This window comes from Taudactylus pleione, unplaced genomic scaffold, assembly GCF_031769625.1.
Source record: "Taudactylus pleione unplaced genomic scaffold, aTauple2 ptg000179l, whole genome shotgun sequence".
Taxonomy (NCBI): Eukaryota; Metazoa; Chordata; class Amphibia; order Anura; family Myobatrachidae; genus Taudactylus; species Taudactylus pleione.
The window spans coordinates 15,604,158-15,627,362 of NW_028284581.1; the positions used below are offsets into that span (position 1 = coordinate 15,604,158).

The 23,205-nt window shown below is 42.9% G+C and overlaps 1 protein-coding gene across 1 annotated transcript in view; it reads right to left on the minus strand.

The window, feature by feature from the left end:
* CTDP1 (CTD phosphatase 1) overlaps nt 1–23,205 on the minus strand; it is a 165,461-nt gene that overhangs the window by 22,261 nt on the left and 119,995 nt on the right. Inside the window, exon 12 of the mRNA XM_088475897.1 lies at nt 6,268–6,425. Coding sequence (XP_088332023.1) covers nt 6,268–6,425 — 158 coding nt within the window. The remainder of the gene's footprint in view (nt 1–6,267; nt 6,426–23,205) is intronic.

The window sequence follows — 23,205 nt, forward strand, 5'->3', positions numbered from 1 at the left end:
TATACACATCTGGTAAGTAGATATTGATGTAACAAGCAAAAAATACAAAGCAAAATAAAATAAAGTTGAAAGGCACTAACACACTTGCACCCTTTTTATGATGGTTTATTGTTTAAAAAAAAAAAACCCTCTATTTTATAGTTTAATACATTTCATGCAAAAAAAAAAAAAAAAAAAAAAGACCAAAGCAAACTACATTACATTAAACATGTTCCAACTACTCGCCATCCCGCTAACAAGTTTGAAGGATATATTTACTAAGGTCAATTTTAATCGATGTAAAATGTGACAAAGTTGTTTCTTGGGCTAAATCGCACATTTACTAACAGACACACAACATCGATGTCGATCGATTTTAAATTGATCAAAATTGACCTTTAGTAAATGTAAATTGTATACAAGCATTTGATTCTTGAAAGCACATTATGCATGCACAGCTCAGTCATATCAGTCCCCAGTCACTTGCTGTTTCTCTCAGATTAGTCTTTCAACACTGCTTTAGCGTTCAATCCACTAGTGGTATACAAGGTACGTGTACATTTTGCTTTATCAAATTAGAAGTGTGAAATAGACGCAAATTGAGTAAATTATTGAGCAGAAAAAAACATGGCACGGCTTAATTGCATTTTTCATGGCGTGCCAAATGGGGCTATTTGGTGCAATTTGAGGATAGGTGTATGTGGACACATCTGTACAGCCTACAGTAAATGGCAGCAGAGTGCCTCACATTGAATTGAACCCCATGAGTACTAGCTAGAATGTGATCCTCACATCTATGAGCAAGATACTTTTAGATCTCAAATTCTAGGCAGTTTCCTGACTAAAGAAACATTAATTTAGCGCTTAATGTATTTTAGCAGACCATATTAGAGAGGAAAGGAGAAATGCAATACTGTAGAAATCAGTAGGTGTTGTAATAACTTTAGAATTGGGATTTTACTGTGCTTGTACTATTAAGGTAAATTTATTTTCAATTTTGCATATAAAAAAATATATATGTTTAGTTAATCAGTTATCTATACTAATTATAAGAAAGTTGTTATCTGTCTGTTCCAAGTTAGATTTTTATGAGAAATGCATCACTTTGTAGTGGAAATGCCTAGAAATAACCTGCATTTATTTACTCTTGATCAGTGAAGTTAAAGCGAGCAATAACAAAAACATAATTATTGATAACATGAATGCTAGAGATAGGAGTGGCAACGTGCGCGGCCGATAAGGGGTGGGGGGAGAGGTGCTTCGTGCCCGCGTTCTCTTGAATGGTATACGGATAGAAGATCGACAATGTAAAGGTCATCAGTCAATGAGTAGACACCATATGGTCGACATGCCGACTGATATTTCGACAGTGCAGAAGGTCGACATGGTTAAAAGGCTGACAAGTTCTAAATGGTCGACACACATATGGTCAACATAAAAATGGCCGTTACATGGTTAGGGTGAGGGTTAGGCACCATGGGGGATGTTTGGCTTAGGCTAGGTTTAGGCACCAGGGGGAAGGTTAAAATTGAATAAAAAAAAAATAAAATAAAAAAAAGTGTCAACCATTTGAACCAGTTGACCTTTTGTACATGTCAACCTATTGCATGTCAACCATCTGGTGTCGACCCATTGACTGTTGACATTTACATGAACAATCTTTTATACCGCACACCACTTGAATAGGATAGGCTACATAGTAGTCTTGATCCAGCTTGATCCAGTCAGCGCAGCGGGAGTGACAGCAGGAGGAGCGGTCCCCAGCGTCAACTTCAGTCAGGTAAGTTCTGCACAGGGGTGTGGGGGCTACTAGTGGGGGCACTGCCTAAGAGGCACTACTACAAGGGGTACTGCATAATGGGTACAACTACAGGGGACTTTACATAAGGAGCAATACTACAGGGGGCATTGCATAATGGGCACTAGACCAGGGGGCACTACATAAAGGGCAGTAGTACAGGTAATTAATTTGGCTTAGAGGTGCCTTGATAAAATGAAGGAGACCCTAAGGGTGCCTTGAACTGAAAAAGTTCCACTGCTATAGCCAAAGTAAACTGATATGATGTACCGAACCTGCACATTTTTCTTGGTTATTCCTGGAGTAATAAGCCAAAGTTGGTATTTTAAATCAATCTACAAATCATGTTGCATCAAAACATTTACTCAAAGCATTTCAAATAAAACAAGACATAAAATTACACGGTGTCACGACCAGGACCACGGGCGGCGCGGACCTTACCTCTCAGGGCGCTCTGGCAGGGTCCTTCCTGCAGGAATCCTGGTTTCTGGAGGTGATCCTGGCCCTGGAGATCAGGTGTAGTGGCTGGCAGAACAGCAGACTGTGCATTCCTGAGCAGTGCTGGTGACCACTGGGCGTCGCCATCTTGGATCCAGGTCACATGTCTAAATTAGAGCAATCAGCTTGCCGCTTGGGCTGGAGGGCTAGCAACCTATCCTGCACTACCTGAGGGCATTAAAGAGTTGTCAAGAGGCTTTTTAATTGCCAGTGCAAAGTTTTACACAGCTTAGCTGTGTGCTAGTTCCTGAGCTACCTTGTTTGTATTGTTGCAGTCTATTGTGGAAGCCTGGTGACTATCAGTCTGTGTTCCAGCTTGTTCCACCTCTGATTTCTGTCCGGATTGCGTGCTCCAGTCGCCTCTCCCATAGAGGGTCCTGGCGTCCCTGTGGATTCTGTGTCCTTGTACGCCTCCAGCTCCAGTCCTACATACCTTGTCTCCCTGGGTTGCCACAGTTTGTACTTCCTGCACATGCTACAATTCATGAAACACACCCCATTAAGGCCGGCATATTTGCAATACCAGCAAACGGTCCCACGTACTACTCCTGTGTCCACTCCGGATCCAAACTCCAATCAAGTCCTGACACACGGCCAAAAGTGGGTTGGGTATACTTTGGTTGTAATGTTGACATGCAGCAAGTTGACACTGGTGAAATATTGACACGATTAGAATGTTGATAAATCCGTCCCGGTGGGGCAGCGGCTTCCTTTACCTACTCCAGCAGTGTATTGTGGTCCATTGGTCAGCTACCACGAAGTTCCGGTGTAGTCATCTGCGCTGAGTATGCTAATCCTATCCCTAACCCTCCCTCCCGCAGTCTAGCTCTCCCCACCTGCAGCCTAACACTAACTATTGTCGGCTTTATGCAAAATGCCGACATTTCACATGTCGCCTTTTCAATAATGATGACATCACAACTGTTAACATTGAGATTGCATCCCACAAAAGTATGTAGACAGCTCTTCTAATTAGTGTTAGGCCATTTCAGCCACAACCATTGCTAACAGGTGCACAAAATCAAGCACACAATCATGCAACTGTCGTAGTCAAACAGTAGCAGTAGAAAAGGTCATATTGACATTGATTGTGGTACTAGGATGCCACATTTCCAACAAGTCAGGTAAACAAATGACTACCCTGCGAGAGCTGTCAGTGTCACATGTAGGTGCAGTCATTGTTAACTGGAAATGTCCAGGAGCTACAACAGCCACAAAAGCTCAGAGACCAGGTCTGTCCTCAGTTGCACTCACTATTGAGGTCCATAATGCCTCTGAAAGATATGCCAGCTCAAGATCTGTTCATCTGGAGCTCCATGGATTGGATTTCCTTGGTCGAGCAGTCACACACAGTCCTCAGATCACTATGCGCAATGCCATTGGAGTCTGGAGCAAGGGAAATCATACCTAGAGACAAATCAATGTGGAATAATGGTGTGGGGCTGTTTTCCATGGCTTGGCCTAGGCCTCTTAGTTTGAGTGAAATCTAAAGGATACAGCATACAATGATAGTCTAGAGAACTTTAACTTTATGGTGACAGGCCCTTTCCTACGTCAGCATGACAATGCTCCCGTGCACAAAAGGAGTTCCATAAAAAAAAAAAATGTAGAAGTTGACTGGCCTTCACACAAGCCCTAACCTTAACCCCATCACACACCTTTGGGAAAATTACAATGCCTAATGAGACCCTCGCCTTATTGTCTAACATCCGCACCCGACCTTCCCAATGTTGTTGTACCAGAATGGAATGCGAACTCCAGCTTTCATGTTCCAAAATCTAATGGAAACATTTCCCAGAAGAGTGGAGGCTGTTATAGCAACTCCACATTAATACCTATAGTTTTGGACCAAGATGTGCAACAAGCACATATGGGTGTGAAGTTTGGGCGTTGAGACTTTTGGCCATTTAGTGAATGCTTCAATTGCCTTAGAGGATGAAGTTCAGCTTAATGCTCATGAGCATTCAATAATAATAATACAGTCTTTTTGCACTTGTTTTTAAAATGTGAAAATATTTTAATGAAAGTGAAATCTAGATACAGTAATGTGTTGCAGTACACATCTACAGACAATTCTCTATATCAAATCTTCATTTTCCTTTACAATCATTCATGTCACATTCCACTGGGGACAAGGAAAAACAATGCAGCAAGATGCTAATGGTTGAGACAATTTTCCTAGACTGTAATGAGGGGGATTAGTAACTAGTGTGCTATAAGCACATATGCTTTTTACACTATATAAGACAAGCATTTGGACTAATAGCAAGTGTCAAATTAAAATACAAAAGAAAGGTGGCCCAGAGAAGCATGACCACCTAATAAATTAATTATAGGTTTGTAGAGAAAAAGAAAATAAACATATTACTTTGTCCTAGTGGAATTGCTAAAATGCCTAAAATTGTTTGAAACACAATAAGTGATACAATTCTCAATCCCCATGGTACTTTTGATTTATTACATTATAAATATTTAATAAACAACAAACACATCAACTGTCTATAAGAGAGCTTTGGTGCTGAAGTTATGTGAATGGATCAAATTATTCTATTGTTTCTGAACAGAATGTAAGAACAGTAAGATACTGGAAATAACCAGAAAAAAAAAAAAAAAAAGGTTAGATCATAATGGGATTGCCAAGGACATCATACAGACTTTCCATAATGTTCCAGTGACTATTACAAAGTACATTTGCCAGTATATATAGGCACAAAATATCTATTAGATCGGTTTTATTTTTAATAGTAAAACATGAATCAAGTTATAAAACGTAAATTTATTTTACAATATGATTATTTGCACTGGCATGCTCCTTTGTTCGGGAACTGCATGCTGAAACCGTTTTGGCTTGCGATCCGCTGCTGAAAGGGAATGTTTTCTCTCGCACAGGTCAATGAGAAGCCACAAACAAAAAGCCTGCAATGTCTCCCGATCACATCTATCTTAAGGCGAGTATCCACTAGACGATATACTCCATGAGCGATATTGAACGATATTGTTTAGTGACGTCACCCTCCCTCATCCCTATACTTGCAGAACCTGACCATATTGTCAGGTTGCCCTGCAAGTATGGGCGATGAAAGAGGTCGTCAAAGACCAGCAGGAGCGCACGAGGCATAAGCACCGGACGATATTGCGAACGATAACGATATCGTTAAAATCATCCAATTTATCATCTAGTGTATATGCTTCGTTAGAGCCAATTTTAGAATGAAGAATGAGAATGTTTTAGGAAGAGATGAGCGGTTCGGTTTTGGCTCAGATCTGCCCACCAAGTTCAGATCTCAGAAGGAGGCAAAACATCATCTTTCACTGTCATCTGTGCGGAGATGTCCGTGAAAGATGAGGTTTTCCCTTGTTCTGAGATCCGAACTTGGTGGGAAGATCAGTCAAAATCGAATCACTCATCTCTAGATTTAGGCTTTTATACTACAGAAAAGCTTGAAAAGCTTGAAACTGTTCCAGTGTGGAATTCCCAGGATTGAACTAAAAGGAGGGAAAAGTTCAGTAAAAATCTAACAAGAAATCAGGACAATGACACCCGGAACTCTGGTTCCAAAATGTTTTTTTTGTACCATTCAGCACCCATTTTGTGGAAAGAATATTAATTGCTGCTGATGCCTTTTGTAAAGTAACTTATGATTTTTCCTCTATTAACTATATTTATTACCTGTATTTCAGTTTGTTTTAAAAATAAAAGATACATTTTATAAGACCATGATAACTAACATAATGCAAGAATGAGGTAACCCATAGGTACAAAATCAAATATTTGTTTTTATTGATAGACCTGCACTAAATTGATCAGTTGATTGGCTGCTATGGGATATTTGAATGTGTTAGGTAATGGAATCCACTGGCATGTTGAATACAAAACCTCACAGAGAAGAAAAAGGAGGATATTGTTAAATATTAAACTTCACAATGCACAAAGAAGAGGTAATTTTAAGATCTTTGATGAATTAATAGCAGTAGCATGTATGTGCACTCACCGTGGTGTGCCATCTGATAGGCTCTGCTCGCTTGAAGAAGAGGATTCTGGGGTTTTCTCTGAGCTCTCTTGTGTTGTACTCTGTTGTTTCTTTACTTTAACAGACTTCTTTTTCTCACTATCACTGTCATCGCTGCCTTCTCCCAAGATGTCATCAACCTGAAAACGAGAGCAGATTTTATACTAAAGCAGAACCAAGTCTCGACATAAGCAAACACATGTACTTTCAGGGAGATATAGCAGTTTCCGTGCTAGAAGAGGAATTTAAATAAATACATTAAAAACAAAGTGACTAAAGTAGGTAATACATTCCCTGTATTAGCAAAAAGGTACAAAAAAAAAAAACTAGGCAGGAAAAATGTACACATCTGTGGCAAGAAAGCCTGTGTCACATTTTCCGATCAATACTATTTCTACACTAAGGGGGGGGAATTCAATTAGTCGTGGTACTTTACCACCGGCTAATTGATTCCTTGGGCTAATTCAATTAGCCCTAAAGACTGCACTTAAAATTCCATTTATTTGCCCGAAAAAATATCGGGTCTAATTGAATTTCCCCCTATTATATTTAGATAACAATAGATGACTTCAAGTTGTAATAACACATTGGGATTCTGGTCGATTAGGATGTTCATCGTATGGAAATTCATTCTGTCCATATCATTTTCATGCATTTGATGTCCTAAATCTGTGTTTCATGCAAAACGAATGTATATGTCTTAAAGACTATTTATGCTTCGTATTGCAGTTTTATTTAGTTTCTGTAATGAAGTCTCCCACTCATATCTGACTGATCTAGCTATTGTTGGAGTGCATGTAGCAAGTCATTCTGCACCCTGCTGTACGAAACAATCATCTCAGCTGAGTGTGACCATTTGCAGATGTGAAACAAAGAGACTTTGAACATTTTATTCAGATACTTTGTTCAATGGTCTATGGATTATACATACACACTTTTAGATAAGTATATATGAATTGTATCACAGTTGTGGTGAGCGTTTAATGATGCATGTATCATTTTTCATCTACGAACATTGGTTAGCCATGGAATGAATACATGAAGACAATGGAAAATAAAAGTACATTTTTGTATACAGTTACAGTTATACAAGTCAGAAACGCACCACCAAATAAAAGCAATGTCAACAGTTTCTATAAGAAAGAGAACACTGCATGCTGTACACATTGTACTATGTATAATTATATTGGTAAAGTCAAGCTTATTGTACAGCTCAGCAAAGCACAGGGTTCAATATAAATGTGAGAAGGCTGTTCTTATATGCAGAAGTGATCATTGAGGTTTGTTACTTTCTTATTGTACAGAAAATAATACAGTTATAGCTATAGATGGAGTAATAAAAAGGAAAACAAAATGAACATATATAGCAATTATATGTCCAAGTACAGAGTAGTTAAAGATAAATAAATATAGGTGGGTATCACCTAGCTACAGAATACAAAAGTTAACTAAATTAGAATCTTCAGTTCACAATCTGATATTTTTGGTTATAAAATTAATTAAGAATAATTAATAAGTGTGACATTGCACATTCCTGATAAAGACAGGTCCTAACCTCAAGCTAGAACTTTAACCGGTTGGCCAGAAAGATAAAATATCTAGGTATTCCTATCACAGGACGTATTGCAGATATGAGAGAAAATACCCACTCATGAGGGAAGCATACTATTTCCTGGTTTGCTGCAATATAAATTAAAGCTCTTCTTGGTATGCTCTCATTTGTGTTCTAAACAATACCAGTTTGGGTCCCAGGGAGCACTCTGAAGCAAATTGAACAATATATCACTCAGCATGTATGAATGGGGAAACTAACCACATTAAAATTTTCCATCTTGAGAACATCTATAGCTAATGGAGACACATGTCTTCCAGAGATTGGCTAGCATTTATATGCATCTCTTTATAGCTAACTGGTAGCCTGCTACACAATTTATAGCTCAGGTTCCTAAGCCACTAATAACCTCACTTTTATAGTTATTAACTACAGATATTTTTAATTTAAATGTTCCTCGACAGGCTGAAACTTCTTTCGGGAAAGCCTATTTGCGGGTGCACACATCCTCTCTCTTTATTCCACTTCCCATATACAGATGCAGGAATAGAACTAAAGACATGTTTATATATTTTGGTATTCTAAATGCTTTCTATAAACATTATGACCCAATATGGTCATTTGGAAATAACTTTTTATATATAAAACAGAAACCAACTGTATTTTTGGGGGCCTATAAGTGTGACTAGATGTACCTTTGTTGATATTTGTCAAGTATTTGACCATTTTAAGTATATCCTAAACAAAATCAAGTGTGACCTGGCTACAGGCAGAAGACAGTAAGCATTAACGATACAGCATAAACTATTTTTATTTATTTTTCATCGTCTCTCTGGTAGGATGTTTTTGAGCTAAGAATAACCAGGCAGAATGGCTAGATCCCTTATGTAATTTGGGAAGGATAAGACAGCTGCTAGAATCTGTGCATGCTTTTCATAAGTCAACTTCAATAATTTAACATGTAGACTGCAGTGAAAGCCAAGCTACATCTGATGGCGTATTGCAAGGTTGGGTTTTATAGCCAACACAGGAATACAAGACTGCAAATTGTTTTGTAAAGCTTGCCAATGTAAATTTGGGGGAAGCATTAGGGGGTATTTCAATCACTTGCAGTAAATTACCACAGGTAATAATTGGAGGCAGCCTTGGGCTTTAATGCCTCCCGAATTGCCCTTTAGCTGTGTTAACGCCCGTTAATATGAATGTGTTAACACTGGTCATCAGGCTTTAATGCACTGAATCTGTGAAAAGTTTACAGATTTGTGCGTTATCTGGCTGTTGTCATCATATAACAGAACAGTTATCAGGGATTTATTTTCGGGTCTCATGAGACTGGAAAAGAAATCCCCATAAGTGCGGCTAATTGAATAGTCCACGGCGATCAATTAGCCCGCAGTAAATTACTGCGGCTAATTGAATTTCCCCCTTAGGGTCATATCCAAATAGCCCCGAACACTGTTCGGGCGCTAACTGATCCCCTCGATCGGCAAAAAACGGGGATTTTTCGCCGATAATCCCCAATATTGTTTTTCTCGTCTATCCTATTAATCCGGGCAAATTAATATGATAGTTCGCCCGTTAACACATAGGAGCCGCGATAAGCTCGCGGCCCTATGTGTTCTCGCCTTTTTTGGGGGGCGAAAAAACGGCACTTATTGTGGATTATTTTTCGGGACACATCAGGTTCCGAAAAAAAAACCCCGATAAGTGCCATCGTCAGGCCAACTACGGGGCTAATTGGATAGCCCCGAGCGAGCTAATTAGCCACGGTAATTTACCGCGGCTAATTGGATATGGCCCTTAGAGTGCATTCTCATTAAGATTGATTCTGCTCACAAAATGGCTGCCTCCACAATGGGTAGCCAATGTATGCATGTTAATAAAAGAGACCAGAAGTAGAGCAGTTTCTTTATAAACCGTAGAACACTGTAGAACTCTCCGTACTGTGGATAAGAGAACTACTACAGTGACAGGTCTTCTATATGGACAAATACAGTACGGCTCTTTTAGAAAAACTACTCTAACAAACGCATATGCAATTTTGTCTGGATGTCATTACTGGTCAATTGCATGTGACCAGTAATGACGTGTGATTGTCGTAGAAAGTCTGTACTTTCACACCAGGCATTTGATTTTGTGTTGTCATGCATCATACAAACCAGTATATCCTGGAAAAAAGGGGTTTTAAAACCTGTGAGGATAGAATTGCATGTACCATTAATCAGACTGCTAATTAGATCAATAGTCTAGCACAAAAGAAAAATAGATTTATAATACTACACAGAAATTACCAATAGGGTTATTCGTCCAGTGAATGAATGGTTAAGGGCACATTGCTAGCTAATGAACAAACAAAGCCATTAAATGAATAATATAATTTATATCAATAAAATAGTCAATAGATCTAATCTAAGCTGATATGCACTAACATTTAAAGATTACTGCATTAAATCTGAAATTTTCATTCACTGGTAGTGGTCATTCACTGGCTGATTCATCCTATAGAGAAGATTTTCAGAAAAAAAAATGTTTAAAAAAAAAAAAAAAAAACACTTCAGAGGAAACGTCACTAAAGAAAACACTTTTTTCTTTTTTTACAATATTACTGTTATTGAAACATTGTATGAATAAAACATAACGCACAAGGCTACTGTGGAATCTCTATAAAAACTTGGAGCAGAAACTTTATATTTCTCTGAAACCCTTATTTTTTTACACAATTTTAATTTTGCCCAGATTAGATCAGATGAACTGTTACAGCTTTGTCTACAAACATCTATTATCCGTGAGCTACAAATCGAGTTACAGAATGAGTGAGCGCCGTGTGACTCGGTAGCGCTGAGCGTCTTTTCGTGCAACTTTTTCTCTTTAAATACATCTTATTTGCAAAGTGATGCGAATAGGACGCACAAGCAGCTTCTGCTGATTAAAATGGTATGCAGCATGCCTATAGTCTGTGTGCGACTGAGGTTATATTTTCATGAAAAATGCTACAATATAGTGTTAGCGGCTTTGCGCCTATAATGTAGCATTTCACATGCAGATACACCCGCAGTTTCACACAGAGGGCCGGATTCAATTAGAAGCGAAAAGCCGTAATCTGCGAAAAAGATTCGCCTATTGCCACCTATTGCCTGTTTGCAGCTTATCTCCAAATTCAATTCCTGGACGTTTTCACCTAAGCGGAAACTCAATGCATTGAAACAGGCTGAGAAGTTTCTCCAATGAATGGCAGGTGTAAAAAAGTGCAAAATCTCTATTTTGGGGTGCAGATGTGGGGAAATGATTCAGAACCCTTTGAACACCCCTCCCAAAGGACAAATCAGCACAAAATAAAAAAATTACCTCAGAACATCCCAAATAAGACATGTTATTTTCGGGCCAAAAATGAAATAAGTGGGGGGACAAGGATAAAAACTAGCGAAATAGGTTTCTTGGGGGGGCTGTTTGGATGTGCCAGGTGTTTTTAGGACACACTATTTTTAGTATGCATCACAAAACCTCAATTTTGCTACACTGAGTAATATAAACATAATATGGTAGGCACAGAATGGCAAGGAGGACAAAGTAAAATAAAATCCATTATTATTTGAAAGTAGAAAAAAATACTGCAAAACAATTTCAATAACAAGGTTATGTTTTAAAAAGAAACATGCTGTTCCCTCATTTATTCAGCTATATTTAGGTTCAGTACAAATGTAGGCTCAAAAGCGCCACCACAGGGTACATAAGTAGCTCTCATTATTACCCACTCGATGCGTGGTCAATGTTCTGTACTGCACACCCAGAGCAGAATGGGTCCCTGCTGTGTAATCTTTATGTAGGAACACATAGGTGAACTGCTAAGAAAGGCAGATGAAAGTACCCGGAAATCACAAAGGGACCCAACATTAATCCCAAAGGGCTTGTTTTTCTAAATTACACAAGGCAACATTGAAATGCTGAAGGCTAATTGCTCAAAATCATAGGCATATGCACATATATTTTTCCTTTCATTCTACAAATAATTACTTAGGAACGTAACTGGCGTGTACGACAGCCCTTACATTATAGAAAGTTGCAAAATTACAGAGACTGTGTAATTCAGTCACTCAGCAGCTTGTCTCTGCTGAATTTGACAAAGCAGCAATATACTTACAGTAATAACACTTTTGTTTCCTAAATGTTTTACAGGGCAAAGTTCTACTATAATGAAAAATGAAAGGGTATACTGTAGTACTGCTAAAGGGTATTCCCAGCAAATGTGATGATGTGCTGACTATTGTCACCCTGATCTTTGTTTCCCCACATGTTTGGGGGCTTTACATGAACACTATTACTATTAAGGGTTCAGAAACTCCCATGTTAACAACACAATTTCTAGTGTTCATTTTAACAACCAAACGTAAGTGGGAGCATGCTGTAGACCTTCAGTAACACCAGATGATTATTATTGCCATTGATTTGTAAGGTGTCTCGGCGCTTTGCAAATAATGGGCCTGATTCAGCGCATGTGCTGTGATTCCGCTGTGGCACCAGTCACAGTGTTGGGGAAGACAAAACCTGATTGACAGGCTGCGCCCGTTTGGGGGTGGGGATGGCCTGCGCCCCAATAAAATGGGAGCGTGTCGGCCACGTTTCCTGTGCATGTCTGGCCCAGGCAGAGCAGCTATGGCGGCCAGCCTGAGTAAGTTTAGGATGATCTGATATTGCGTCCTTGGATGCAGCATCGGATCACAGAAGTCGTCAGAAGACGTCTGTTTACACAAGACACCTCCTGTGGCATTAGCATATATTAGCATTGCTGCTGATTCCACAGATGCGAACAGTGTACAACTCTGAAACAGTCCCAATGTTACCAAAAATATAAGCCAACCATTGAAAGTGTAATGGGCTGTTAGGTGTTTACTGATAGAAGCCATCACCCTGATCTAAGATTACAGCACTTACACTGCACGTTAAAAACAAGCCCATTGCTGACAATATAAGCTAAAGGACATACAGAAAATTTTGTTTTCAAAGCCTGTCAAGAAAACATCTACACCATATATTCCAGTCATGCTGTTCTACAACTTTAATAAATATAAGAATCCGCAAGGGTTCCATAGCGCCATACAATTGCAGCTATGTAGACTATCACAATTTGCTAGAAATATTTGCTGCAATCAGTCCCCATAGTTACATTTCTATTCTGCAAGTGTTGGCTAAAACGCAACAACTATAAAAGGAAAAAAAAAATTGCTAAAAATAACTGTCCCATTTTGACAAACGTATCAATCCTCACTAGATTTTCATTCATTCGTGCTTGTTGAAATGCAATTTTGGCCAATGTTATTATCTCATGGGTCATAATACTTAAAACTGCGAGTATGATTCTGTATTAAGCAACATGAATAATTTATAATCAAGTTGTGCTTTCTTAAAACCTTATGCAAAAAGAACACAGAATACATGGCTATTTGATTTATTTAATGGTGAGATATCAATAATGCATGAAGCAAGGACTTTTGTCAGCTTTTCAAGATGAATCCTTATGTGAAATTGCCACACTAACAGTAACAGCAGAAGTAGCATCTCTGTATTTGTGTTTTATAAGCATTTAAGATATCTTTGCAGTCAAAATTTAATTTATAAAGTTAAATACCGTATATACTCGAGTATAAGCTGAGTTTTTCAGCAAATTTTTTGTGTTGAAAAAGCACCCCCCGGCTTATACTCGAGTGATGCCCGCATGGCACGCAGCTGAGTAGAGGGCCGCGGTGCAGACTATGTCTCTGTGACACAGCTGCACCGCGTGTGTAGCGCTGACCGGACGGAGTTCGGTCAGCACTACACACTGCCAAACACACAGCCACCGGAGCAGGCAGCTGTGTGTTTGTTGTTATCAGCAGCTGATGAGAGTCTGTCAGACTCTCATCAGCTGCTGCTGCTCCCACTGCGGGAGCCATCTTCCGGTTCCCGCAGTGGGTAATGGGAGAGACGTCATGACGACGTCTCTCCCATAATGCAAAGAGGCCGGAGGAGCTGATAACAGCGGCGGGACCAGGAGCGGGGTTTCAGGTAAGAGTTTTTTTTTAATTTTTATTAGGACTACTGGGGGCACTACCAGGGGGGGATTACTTCTGGGGGCACTACCAGGGGGGGGATTACTTCTGGGGGCACTACCAGGGGGGGGATTACTTCTGGGGGCACTACCAGGGGGGGATTACTTCTGGGGGCACTACCAGGGGGGACTACTACTGGGGGCACTACCAGGGGGGACTACTACTGGGGGCACTACCAGCTGCTGCAATTCCCACCCTAGGCTTATACTCGAGTCAATAAGTTTTCCCAGTTTTTTGTGGTAAAATTAGGTACCTCAGCTTATATTCGGGTCGACTTATACTCGAGTATATACGGTACACCTAATTATACCAACATTAGTTTTTCAAGCACCAAAATCAACTTGTGTAGAGGATTCTTTTCAAGTGAGATAAACTTGCATTGAAACTCTTGCAGGAGGTCCTCCGTCTCACCTTCACAAATGATCTATACAGGCTTCCCTTTGCAGCACGCAAATGGATGACAGTTTGTAAACCTTCAAGAGTTAACAGTGGCCCTGATTCAGAGCCGGACGCTCTGAAAGAGCGCTCACTCTGAATCAGGGCATTTTTTTTTTTTTTGTGTGGCCTCCTGGCCGCTCGCATAGCTGTGGGTGACCACCCACAGCTATAGCGAGCGGCCAGGTAGATGGTCGCGATGGTCAAGACCATCGCGACCATCGTGCTTGCGGCGAGACCCTTGTGGTAGGGTCTCGTGGCCGCAAGCCCCAGAGAGATTTCGGCTCTAACAGAGCCGAAATCTCTCCACTGACATCACTCATGATGTCAGTGATGCCGCCTCCAAACGATAGGCGTTCTCATGGGAACGCCTCCGTTTGGGCAGCCACGATCCCAGCCCGACCACCAAAGGGGGCGAGCTGTCACTCAACATCGACAGCTCGCCCCCTTTGGTGCGAGACCCGGAGCGACGGAGTGCCCGTCGCTATCTGGGTCTCGCGCATGCGCACGACGGCTCCGTAGTGCGCATGCACTCTGGGCCACCATCGACCCGGTTGCAAGCGCTCAGCGCTTGCGACCGGGTCTGAATCAGGCCCAGTATTCCTACATTAATGCTTTGCTGCCAGAGAGTTGAAAACATAAAAAGCCTGGACAATTTTCAAGATTATTGGTGCATACACACGGTCAGATTTCCCTGTTCGATTGTATCGATAACGATATCGATCATATGGTTATCGTTCAAATCGACCAGTTTCTGGCCCCTTCAAACGCCCAAACGATGGTCGATATCGACAATCGCCCGTGCATGCAGGCCAACCTGGTCGATATCGACAAGGTTGGCCTGGTTACTCTAGGGACCCGCGATCATTAATCGCAGGACATTATAGTTGGTGGGGGGGTTGGTGCATGTGCTTGATGTTCAAGATCGATTTTAGACGGAAAAAAAATAAGAACACTTCCTCACGGTCCCATCCACATCTTTGTTTTCACTTTTCCCAGGACTCTGGATCCCTCCCATGCTTATCTCAACTGATAGTGCAGGTATCTGTGTGACCTCTCAGAAGCGAGTATCCGCATCTCTCTTCTTCAACTTGCACTCAAGCAACTTTATCTGTGCTCAAATGCATGCTTATTCCTCTCAAACTCATAGGAAATGCACACCTTTTATCTTGATGCTCTGAAATATGCACGCTCATTAGTCGCTGGGCTCTCAAGTGGGTGCTTCTCTCTCAATCTCTCAGAGAAGACAATACACATGAAGGCCAAAGCTCTGAGTGCTCGTGTGTACTTGCCTCTAATTCTCTCTTCTGTCAAGCCTGTATGCCTCTATTTCTCCACGCTTTTAAGTGTCTGTGGGACTTTTTTTCTGCGCTCTCAAACGCACAGGTCTTTTCATCAATCAGTGATCATCAATGATCTCCAAAAGGGAACAAGGCTGTTCATTTTCCAACCACCACCATGATGAACTAGAAGGCCAACAAAAGGATGTTACAGAAACAGAAAAGATGGCAAGAGATCTATTTTGTTGGCGCAATTAAGTCCTGGGACAGCGATAGCCTGCAGAGAAAGTCACTGTTCTGGAGGTCTGTACCACGCAGCAACGCTTTGCTACAGAGCATGTAGCCAAAATCCAAACTTTGGAACACTTGGAGCAGCACCAAACCGGGAACCAGTGGTGCACGAACTGCAGGTTTGGATAATTGTGCACGTGTACTGTATGCCTGCGTGTATTGTCAGTAGCTGAATGAAGATGGCAGGCAAATGTAAGACAGTGAGTGTGAATAATAAGTGTGTATGTTTATGCATGAAGGCATACAGTATGAGTGTGGGTAAACTTTAGACGTTTGAGAATGCTGCACGCAAAACATTGTATGTGTGCTGATGGGAACAATGCAAGTGAGGGGGCAGTGTACATGCGTCACAGTGGTGTATACTAGGGGTGGACAGGGTATGAGTAGGTTTTTTTTTTCTTTAATTATGCTCGGCGGACAGGAGCACTCGTTGTCTGATGTGTATGCGCCAGTAATGTAATTTTTATCACCTCTACTATTTATCACCTCTACTGTATTGTATACATATACGAGGTATAGCTATTAAATAATGAGACTGTACTTATAAAATAAGAAACCATACTGCGAGATAAAAGGATGTGGGGGAAAATTGATTTTGAACTATCCCAAAAGAGTTTTGCAAGTTTCACCCCTCTTCCACAGATAGTTTGCGGTCACACAGCATTGTTTTTCCCGTGCAACGTAAAAATACTTAGTTCAAAAGTAGAGCAAGGTGTTAACTTATTAATGTTTAGTTAAATTGAACAAAAACGTCCTCCTAATCTTTCTGCATGCTAACTGAGGCTTACGGGGCAGATTGTATGTCATGTGCACGTGTGAGTGGCACAAACGATTTAGTGACCGTCATGAAGATGTCGAAGATGTTGAATGTCCCAGAAGGCCTTGCACATCAAAAACAAAATTCAAAAGGTGTAAAAAATTTAGAAAATTGTTCAAATTGACTGTCGACATCCGAATGATTAATCAACAAAAATAATCTGGCAAATTGTCGGGAAAAAAAAATCAAGAGAGAGGCCAGAGTTGTGGGAAAATGGTTTCATCTCCCATCAGGACAACATACCAGCCCTCGCAGCGCTCTTTGTGAACCAGTTTTTGGTCGAAACGCAGATTGCAGTGCCAAAAGTCATGGGATAGCAGTATGTAAAGGTAATGGTAGGTGGCATCACCGTACTGTGATGTCTTGGAAATGCCCAGACTTGCATCAGCTGTAATCTGACATCCCGTGAGTTAGTCTGAACAACGGCTAGGCTGCTCAAGGCAAGGCAACATGAATTATCAGAGTTTGCACGTGTAAAGATAGTGGGTGCCCGACAGATAGGGCCATTCCATTTCCCACATTGTGCAGACATTCAACATTCCTTAATCTACGGTGTCACATGTGTACCGAGAATACCTCATGGAGGAATTAACACTCAATGTGAACAGCACAGTGGCCGACCACGGGTGCTTAATGATTGTTGTCAGCGGCGTCTAGCCAGAATTGTCCGTGGTAACAGACAACGGACACTGGCTCAAATTAAATCCACATTCAATGCAGAAGGTACCAGATGCATATCTCCAGTAGTGCTCTTTAGTTTCCATGAGATATGGAAGCAGAAGACCAGAGTGCCCCTGATAACAGGACGACACCGGACACAGCTCCTCATCTGGGCCTGTGATGTCACTAACTGGACCCTGGAGGACTTGCAACATATGGCGTGAGGCCATTGATCCTAGTTGTCGACAAGGCACTGTGCAGGCTGGTGGTGGTTCCTTAGTGGGGTGGGGTGTGTTCATGTGGCATTGATTGGGTCCGCCTGTATATGTCATTGACCGGTAACTGCTACGTTACATTGATTGATGACCACTTGCAGCCCTTCATGGACTTCGTGTACCCCCACAACTATGGAATATTCCAGCAGGATAATGCACAGTCTCATCAGTCCCAAGAGTTTCAGAATTGGTTCGAGGAGCATTCTGGAGAGTTCCAATGAACGGTATGGCCACCACGCATGCCCGACATGAACCCAAGCAAGCATTCATGGGATGCGATGAAGAGGCCCATGGAAGCTATCCAGACGGCATGAGACAACATCTCTCTAGAGGTCTTCTAATGTGGAATAGATGTCACGTTGAGCTGCTGCTCTTCTCCGGGTTAGAGGGGGTCCTACACGATACTAGGTATCCATCCCATGACTTCTGGTACTTCAGTGTATATACATTAACATTACAGACACAAAAATACTACTTTGAGAAACTACAAAAGATTTAGGAGTTACCATGCCACACAAGATTCAAATTGAAACCAAGTGCTCAGTACATTAGACAGTACAGATGAATTAAAGCATCCACTAAAATAATTTCAAACATTAGAGTGCCTAAGACTTCTAATTAGTCTTAGCAGTTTTACCTAACACAGCTTGTTCAGGTCATGTTCCATCTCACTGCTGGTAGTCAAGTGAAGATTGAGTACAGCAGTGTGAATCAATACATGACAGGCAGAATTACTCATACAAATTAATAAGCACGATGATGACACCACGTCAATACTTACCTTCTAGAAATAGTAAGACAACAAAATGTCATCTACACTAGTTGGTATTCACATGTGCCCTTTTGCAAAAGGAAATTCAAGATTAAGAATAGTTTCACTTTAAATGAATGAGCATGGTTAATAAGAGGCAATTCTTCATAATGAAATAGAGAATGTTCAGCTAGCAGGACTATATATGTAAATATTTTGCTCAATGAACGAAAAAGGGAACAGAGTTGAATATAGCTATGGCAACCCTCCAACTGGATAGCCTCGCCAAAAAGATGTTAGAGTAACTAACAGAAAAATAGCTTTTCAGAAAGACATTTTTTTTTATCTAAGATGGGTTTAATAGCGTTAAACTAAACTGAACACCAATTACACTGGTTAACAGAGATTTTGTCCCACGCAAAAAAAACCCAAGAGATATGGTAAGAACTTATCTTTGTTAGTCCATAGGGTCCACAGGGTTGACCTTGGGGTATATAGCTGGATCTGGATCCACGGGCACCACACAGTTAAAGGTTTTGCTGCTCCAAGGATGAACTGGGTCCATCCTCCTCTACACCCCGCCTCCCGAGCCACAGGCACCTCAGTTGGTAAGTAGCCAAGGCCGGAGGAGGAAAAAACAGAGAAGGAAGACTGGAACACACAAGAACCATACCAGGAGGGTCAGGGCGGGCGCCCTGTGGACCCTATGGACGTCGTAGAAACAGAGATAAAGTTAAGTTCTTACCATATCTCCTGTTTTCTACTTCAGAGTCCATAGGGGGTCCACAGGGTTGACCTTGAGGCTGTCCCAAAGCAGTTCAACTAAGGGCGGGGACGTTCCTGTGCTGAAAGGAGAATCCGGCGCCTGAAGGATGCATCCTGAGAGGTGATGGTGTCAAATGCATAGAACCTCAGAAAGGTCTGGATGGAAGACCAGTGGCCGCCTTACATAGCTGAACAGCCGAGGCGCCACGGCCAGCAGCCCACGAGGGAACCCACAGACCGAGTAGAATGAGCCTTAACAGAGGCCGGAACAGGCAAACCCTCCTGTGCATAAGCCTCACAAGTAACCAAACGAAGCCAACGGGCCAAAGTTTGTTTGTTGGTAGGCCAACCCCTCTTATGAAAACCAAAGAGGACGAACAAGGAATCCGACTTCCGAATGGAAGTAGTCCGGTCCACATAAACTTTGAGAGCACGGACCACATCTAAGGAAGCCTCACCAGCCGAAAGATCAGGCGACTGAAATGCCGGCACAACAATTTCCTGATTAATGTGGAACTTAGAAACCACCTTAGGAAGAAAACCCGGGCGAGTGCGAAGCACCGCCCTGTCCTGGTGAAAAATCAGAAAAGGAGAACGACAGGACAGCGCCCCCAATTCTGACACCCTGCTGGCCGAACCAATAGCCAGGAGAAAAGCAGTCTTCGCCGTCAACCACTTGAGTTCCACTGACTCAAGAGGTTCAAATGGAGGACTCTGCAGGGCCAGAAGCACCACCGCCAAATCCCAAGGAGCCACAGGGGGAACAAAGGGAGGCTGAATAATGAGAACCCCCTGGAAAAAGGTGGGGACATCTGGCAGAGTAGCGATCCTACGCTGGAACCACACAGATAGTGCAGACACAAACTTTCAAAGAAGCTAGACGTAAGCCTAGTTACAAACCAGACTGAAGGAATGCCAAAACCCTAGAAACACGAAACGCCTGCAGATCGTAGTTTCTGGACTCACACCACTGAATATAAGTATACAACACACTGTGGCAAATCCTGTCGGAAGCAGGCTTGCGCGCCTGAAGCATCATGCTGATGACAGAGCTGGAAAAACCCCGGGACCTTAAGACGGATGTCTCAAAAGCCACGCCGTCAAAGACAGACGACCCAGATCTGTGTAAAGGCAAGGTCCCTGAGACAACAGGTCCCAACGTTGAGGCAGAAGGAATGGAGGGTCAATAGAGAGGCTCCGAAGATCGGAGTACCAAGGACGTCAGGACCAAGCCGGAGCCACCAACAAAAGTGTGCCGCTGTCCTGTTTGAATTTCCGAAGGACCCGAGGCAGTAGGGATATAGGAGGGAATAGATACGCCAGCTCAAATGTCCATTTCATGGACAGCGCGTCCACCAGGCTTGCACCGGCGTCTCTTGTCCTGGACCCGTACACAGGCAGCTTGTAATTATGATGGGAGGCCATGAGGTCCACCTCCGGCAGTCCCCACCTGTCCACGAGTAGTTGAAATACCTCTGGGTGAAGCGACCATTCCCCGGGTTGCACGTCGTGATGGCTGAGGAAGTCCGCCTCCTAATTGAGGACTCCTTGAATGAAGACTGCCGAGATGGCTGGAAGGTGGCACTCCGCCCAGGCCAGGATGCGTGACACCTCTGACATCGCTGCTCGACTGCAAGTCCCCCCCCCCTGATGGTTGATGTACGCCACCGTGGTGGCGTTGTTGGATTGAACCTGCACGGCCCTTCCTTGAAGAGCGTGACCGGACAACTGGAAGGCCCTGTACATAGCCCGAAGTTCCAGAATGTTGATGGGGAGAACCGCTTCTTCCGCAGTCCATCGGCCCTGAAGTGAAAGGGGACCTGTTACTGTCCCCCAACCCTGGAGACTGGCATCTGTCGTGAGCAGAACCTAGTCCGGGATCCAAAAGGGGCGACCCTTGGAGAGATGAGATGTCTGAAGCCACCAAGCTAGCGACAGGTGCACCTCCGGAGACAACACCAGCATCTGAGTCCTGATCTGGTCTGGTAACCTGTTCCATTTGGTTAGAATCAGCCCCTGCAGGGGCCTGGAATGGAACTGGGCATACTCCACTATGTCGAATGCTGACACCATGGACCCCAGAACTCTCATTGCCGAGTGAACAGACACTCGGCAACTCTTCAGACAACTGCGCACCCGCAGTTGCAAGGAGGAAATCTTTTCTGGAGTCAGAAAATGTTTTGCTGATGAGAATCCATCAGGGCTCCCAAATGAACCATCCATTGTGAAGGAATCAGGGAGGGCTTCTTCCAATTTATCAGCTACCCGTGTGCTTGCAGACAAGCGATCATCAGGTGTAGATGATGTATAAGTACCTCCGGAGAGTTTGCCAACAAGAGGAGGTCATCCAGATACGGCGGAAGCCGTATACCCTGGCTCCGTAGATGGGTGCCCATGACTGCCATAATCTTGGTGGAGACCCTTGGAGCCGTGGAGAGGTCAAAGGGCAGAGCCTGAAACTGGTAGTGGTGTTGATGTATAGCAAACTTCAGGTTGGTGTGAAGGCGCTATAGGAACATGAAGGTAGACGCGTCCTGGATGTCCAGGGAGACCATGTAGTCCCCAGGTTCCATAGCCAGAATGATGGAACGCAAAGTTTCCATCCTGAATTTGGGCACTCTGAAGAACTTGTTCAGCGACTTTAAATTGAGGATAGGGCGATGAGACCCATTGGATTTCTGCACATGAAATAGAGTAGAATAGTAACCCGTGCCGCATTGAGAAGGCGGAACGGGAACAATGACCCCTGCTTTCAGCAAGGACTCTATCGCTTTCTGAATCTGCAAGGCCCTGGTCTTGTCCTGAGGACTCGTGCAGAAGAACTGATGGGGAGGTCTGTGACAAAAAGAGAGGGCGTACCCTTGAGAGACCACTTCTCGAACCCAGGCATCCGTGGTGGTGTTGTACCAGCGCTGGGCGAATTGAAGAAGTCGGCCTCCCAACTCTGGGACCCTCCAGAGGGAGGCCCGTCCTATCAGGCAGAAGGTTTATCCTCCGGCTTGGAAGAAGGGAGTCTAGCACTCCACGCTTGTTTCTTAGGCTTAGGGGCGGCCTTAGTCGCCGACTGCCTCAGGAAGGACTGTCCCTTGGACTTTCTCTGAGTACGAAAGGGCCGAAGTGCAGAGGTCCTAGCCTTAGAAGGTGCAGCAGCCGAAGGGAGAAAAGCTCACTTAGAATTAGCCAGGGTATCCACAATTTTTTCCAGGTCTGGGCCAAATAATAATTCCCCATTAAAAGGTAAGGCCTCCAGTCCTTTCTAGGAATCCACATCCGCTCTCCAAGAACACAGCCACAAAGACCGGCGAGCAGACACCGCTGCAGCCGATACTCTGGAAGTCATAAGACTGGCATCCAAAGACGCTTCTCCAACATAGGAAGCGGCATCCCTCATCTGTCCCACTAAAGCTCTCTGCATTTCCGGAGCATCCTCTGGAAAAGTATCTTCCCGACATTGGCCCAGCTCTCAATGGCCTTAGCCACCCAAGAGATGGCCATGGACGGACGGGTCACTGTTCTGGAGAGAGAATAAATTGATTTTAAACAAGTCTCCACTTTCCTGTCTGTGGGATCCTTTAGGGTGGAAATGGACGGCAAAGGCAAAGTAGCTCTTTTGATTAAGTGAGTAATATGAGAGTCCACCGCGGGCGGGGTTTCCCACTTTTTGCAATGACCTGCAGGAAACGGATAACTAGACACTAAACTTTTCTGCGACTGGAACCTCTTACTAGGCGACTCCCAAGCCTCCGCCATGTGGTCAGTCAGCTGGTCAGATAGAGGACAAACAGCCAAAGTCACTTTTGTCTGTTTGAAATTTGGATACTTGGATTTAGGAGCTGGTGCGTCATCCTCTATATCAAGAATGGACCGCACAGCCCTATCTAATGCCGGCACATTAATGGAAGATTTAGTTTCCACCTCCCAGAACGGGGAATCCGAGTTAGAGTCCTCAAGCAATTCCCGATCATCCGAGGACGCCTCAGAGTCTGATACCTGCACAGACTGTAACTTCGT